Source organism: Bidens hawaiensis, unplaced genomic scaffold (genome assembly GCF_021521415.1).
Source record: "Bidens hawaiensis isolate Kalapana, Puna unplaced genomic scaffold, B.hawaiensis_p1.1 tig00011411_1, whole genome shotgun sequence".
Taxonomy (NCBI): domain Eukaryota; kingdom Viridiplantae; phylum Streptophyta; class Magnoliopsida; order Asterales; family Asteraceae; genus Bidens; species Bidens hawaiensis.
The window spans coordinates 772,716-777,500 of NW_027491889.1; the positions used below are offsets into that span (position 1 = coordinate 772,716).

General features: G+C 33.4%; 1 protein-coding gene across 2 annotated transcripts; it reads left to right on the top strand.

Moving 5' to 3' along the window:
- The first annotated feature begins 268 nt into the window (after window positions 1-268).
- Window positions 269-3,137, top strand: LOC143537872 (elongation factor 1-gamma-like). Of its 2 annotated transcripts, XM_077031543.1 has the most exons (8): window positions 269-327; window positions 438-482; window positions 587-736; window positions 909-969; window positions 1,068-1,111; window positions 1,201-1,302; window positions 1,395-1,899; window positions 2,648-3,137. In XM_077031543.1, exons 2-8 carry the CDS (start codon window positions 474-476, stop codon window positions 3,025-3,027), a joined length of 1,251 nt encoding a protein of 416 aa, XP_076887658.1. In that variant the 5' UTR covers window positions 269-327; window positions 438-473; the 3' UTR covers window positions 3,028-3,137. The 2 variants fall into 2 exon arrangements, with proteins under 2 accessions (XP_076887658.1, XP_076887657.1); XM_077031542.1 differs by lacking the exon at window positions 269-327 and having other exon boundaries at window positions 328-482.
- The last annotated feature ends 1,648 nt before the right edge of the window (window positions 3,138-4,785 follow it).

Sequence of the window (4,785 nt, forward strand, 5' to 3'; positions counted from 1 at the left end):
CGTGCATAGTTATTCTTCAATCCCTAAGACCCAAAACTTTGTTTTTAGCATAATCAGTTTTACTATCCAAAAAATATTTACAACACAACTTTTTGTTCATTTACCTACAACTCTACTCTATTGTAATCATTTACGAATAATATATCGACATGTTTAATTATGCTTGCAAAAAACAAAATTTAGTTGGCCTAGATATAACGGGCCGAATGTAAACATATCCTTACAACCAAGGCCCATTAAGACAACACTCATATTCTCTCCTTTATAATCCCAAAACCCTAGATTCGTAATTGTTGCTTCAGGAGTAGTAGACAGTTTCGTATAAAGGTATAATAATAATAATAATAATAATAATATCCGCCTCTGTGTTCAATTACCCACCATTGATTTACTCTTTATATCTTCAATCAAACCCTAATTTCACTCAATTGATTCAGATCCATCTCACAAGGCGATCGCTTGTTCCTTAAGCAATGGCTCTGGTAAGCCCTTCAATTTCACATCAATTCAAACATATTTAGGGGTTTTGTTTTAGGGTTTTGAAGCATATGTAATGAGGGTTTTGTGATTTGGATTTGGTTTGCAGATTGTGCATGCTGGTAGGGATAACAAGAATGTGTATAAGTCTTTAATTGCTGCTGAGTATGCAGGTGTTGAGATCAAGATGGCTGATAATTTTCAGATGGGTGTGTCTAATAAGACTCCTGAGTTTCTTAAGATGAATCCTATTGGAAAGGTATTGGCTTTTTTTGTTTTTGTTTTGATATGTGAATCACATTTTATATAAAAAAAATGCAAACTTTTGTTAAATAATTTACATATTTTAAACTTTTTGTTTGATATGAATTAAACCTTTTTTTTTTAAATGTAAACTTTTGTTAAATGATTTATGTTTTTTATTGATGTAGATACCGGTTCTCGAAACTCCCGAGGGGTCGGTTTTCGAGAGTAATGCGATGGCTCGCAATGGTGAGTCACAAGTTAATATTTGATTGTAGTATTGTTTTGATTTTGTGTGCTAATATAATATTGTTTATGCTTAAATAATATAATTTTGGTTGTTGCAGTTGCACATGGAAGTCCTCTTCTTGGTTCTTCAGCAATTGAGTTTGTAAGTTTTTCTTGTATTTTTTGTTGTTCATAACAAATGATATGTTTTTTTTATTTATTAACAATGAAGCATATGCATTTGTAATGCAGGGCCAAATCAATCAATGGATTGATTTCTCTTCGATTGAGCTCGATGAAAACATTAGGGCTTGGGGCTTGCCAAGAATGGGATATGCTACTTACATCAAACCCGTGAGCCATTCTTTTAATTCAACTTTTAATATACATATACATCTGTATATACATATACGTATAGTGATTAATGTTGTGTGTTTGTTTTGAAGTATGAGGAGAAATGCATTGCTAATGTGAAGAGAGGTCTTGATGCTCTAAACGCGCATCTCGCCACACATACTTTCTTGGTTGGTGATGGTGTGACATTGGCTGACATCATCACGACATGTAACTTGATTTGGGGGTTTAAATTGTTGTGGCCGAAGAGCTTTACATCTGAGTATCCTCATGTCGAGAGGTATTTCTGGACCTTGGTTAACCAACCCAACTTTAGCAAGATAATTGGTGAGATCAAGCAGGCAGAGGCCACCCTTCCTCTTCCTGCGGCTAAGAAACCCGAGCCTAAAAAAGAAGCCCCTAAGGCTAATGGAAACACACCTAAAACTAACGGAGATGCCCCCAAACCGAAACCTGAAGTTACGGAGGAGGAAGAGGCACCAAAGCCTAAGCCAAAGAACCCTCTTGATTTACTTCCTCCGAGCAAGATGGTTTTGGATGACTGGAAGAGGCTTTACTCTAACACTAAATCTAACTTCCGTGAGGTTGCAATCAAAGGTAACTTTTTTTTAGTTTATTTTTTATTTGATTATGAAGCTATCATTTTTCTTCTTCAATGGATAGGTGCAAATTATTTACTTTGAATAGGTTGATCTAAGTTATTTGTTTAATTGGGTAAAAATAAATTAAAAAAGAAACAACTTAATGGAGAAACTTACTAAATGTACCAAAAGGCGCAAACGAGCCTAGCCAATCCAAGCCTGAGCTTTACACTACTTGAGCAAGCTCGATTTGAGCGTATGTTTTTGGGATTGAGCTCGGCTTTTATATAGAAATTGAAGCTCAAGATCAACTTGGCTCAAGCTTATTTGATAATAAACCTTAAATGAACCGAAGCATGGCTCGAGCTTGTTTGTGGTACCTTAAAGCAGGCCATGCTTGGCTAGAGCTCAGTTGCGCAGTGTGAATTAATACATATAAGTCAAAAAGAGTTAAAACTTAGATTACAAAAGGCTCATTAAGGATTGAAGAGCTTAAAAATCTTCCTATACAAGGCTTGAGCTCAGGCTCGACAACTAAACGGGCTTTTGTGGCTTGAGCTTTGATAACTCTGCTCAATTTGAGATTTTTATTGATTCGATTTTGAGTAGCTTGCAAGCGACTAGGTTCGATTGCGTCTCTATTTAATAAATGTGACTTGCATTATTTTTTAATAACATTTAGATTCATTTGGAATATTTTAATTTTATACAAATGCAAATAAAACTTAACAGAAAGTGCGTTTTTTTCTGATGTATCTTTGCAGGATTTTGGGACATGTTTGACCCGGAGGGTTACTCTCTTTGGTTTTGCAACTACAAATACAACGATGAGAACACTGTCTCATTTGTTACCATGAACAAGGTCGGTGGATTCTTGCAGCGTATGGATCTCGCCCGCAAGTACGCGTTTGGAAAGATGTTGATCATTGGAAACGAGCCACCATACAAGGTGAAGGGTTTGTGGTTGTTCCGTGGTCAAGAGATCCCCAAGTTTGTAATGGACGAGTGCTACGACATGGAGCTTTATGAGTGGACCAAGGTTGACCTTTCAGACGAGGCACAGAAGGAACGGGTCAATCAGATGATCGAGGATCAGGAGCCTTTTGAGGGTGAGGCTCTTTTGGATGCCAAGTGCTTTAAGTAGAGTTTTGTTGGGTTTTATTTTAAAGGTTTATTTAAATGTGGTGTGTTTTTAGAACTATGGTTTGTGATGTTGAACATCGTACTATAAAGTATCCAGTTTTGGTTTTTATTTATTTATTGTATTGGCTAGACGTAAGTTCAGCATCATTTTTGTGTCTATTCTATTTATAAAGATGTTAGTTTCTACTTTCATTCAGCTTTTAACCAATGTTATCAAAATTTTAACCTGTGTGTCAAAACAAGAATACGGTGAGGTATATTGCACTCACGTGTGTTACCTTTTCGGATGAAATGGTACTATTTTACGGCTCAGCAGTAGCGTTGGTCGTTTAAAGACGATATGGATTCATCTTTAATCTTTATGTCTTGAACATGTTAAGATCAACAAAACCGCTACAAATAGACCCGAACTAGATGGTTTGTGTCTGTTACATGGATGTCGAACAAGAATACTTGACAGACAAATTTTTTCAATATTGGACAAGATGAACTATGAAAACACGCATTTAAAGCCATTCACATAGTTGTGTAACCATTGGTGATTATTTCATACTTGTTTTGATAATAACACTTCATTCTTCGTAATAACAACGCTTGCTACTTTTCACTCTATTCCGTCGTACCACAAAACTACTGGCTAAATTATTCATACTTGCTTTTATGAAACGTGAGCGTACCCTTGTTGATTTCTTGTTTAAAGTTATGATATTTGTTTGGTTTTACTTAGTATTTGTGGGATTTACTGAGTATGATGATGATAATGATATAGTTGATTTGGTTTTATGTGCAACTGAAGTAATATTAATTGCTATTGTTGGTAGTCAATAATAATCTATAAGAACAGTAGTTGATCTCTTATTTAAAGTCATGACATATTAATATTGATTTGGTTTTATGTGCAACGAAAGTAATATTAATTGCTATTGTTTATGATTAACTAGAAATAATTATTTTCACCTTAACAATAGAACTTTGTTTAGATATTTGTTAGGCTTTATGTAACCAGTAACCAATAGGAGTTGGAATTAGTAATTCGTGGAGTTTGAAACGACGAAATAATGTTCGAGTGTTCGAACTTACAATTAACAAAAATCAAGTTGTTTCGAGCTAAGTTTTACATCAATCGATTCGTATCCTCCTTCTGATTAAAAGCCCTAAAACATTAGTTTTAAATTCGAAAAAAAAAAATATAACGCCGTTAAGTCCTTTTTAACAGGGGATCACTAGAGACAACTTTTTTAAATTTGGGACCGTCAGTGGCGATAAAATGAATAGAGATTATTATCGGCCAATACTGTTCAATAGGGATTATTAAAATTCAATAAACCTTTTTTTTATTTTAATCAAATCTTTACATAGTTTTTTAAATAACTAATTTTAGTAAATAATAATTAATAAAAAGTTTAACACGAAATAAATAATAAATCACATAAATAAAAACGTTTAAATAGATAATAATTTATTACAATTTTAAGTAAATAATATTTAATATTTTTAAGTTTCCAAAGGTAACTAAAATTCAAACAATTTATTTCCACAACCGCTATGCTTCGACCACTTTCTAACTTTTGTTTATGGTTGTTTTTAAATCATGTAGTTTTGTTGTTCTAATTTGATTTTTTTTTAATTTAAGTTTTATCTATATAAGTTACTAGTTTTTAGCCCGCGTGTTACACGCTTTATTTTTAGTTTTTTTTAATAACTGTTTTTTTTTTAATTATTGTTTATGTATATTGTTCATGTAGGATGTGTTTAGATA

What these genes read in the sequence shown, in the direction of transcription:
- LOC143537872 (XM_077031543.1), top strand. An exon ending in TAATGCGATGGCTCGCAATG is followed by an intron (nt 970 to 1,067) that starts GTGAGTCACAAG and finishes TGGTTGTTGCAG; the next exon opens with TTGCACATGGAAGTCCTCTT. An exon ending in GTTCTTCAGCAATTGAGTTT is followed by an intron (nt 1,112 to 1,200) that starts GTAAGTTTTTCT and finishes TTTGTAATGCAG; the next exon opens with GGCCAAATCAATCAATGGAT.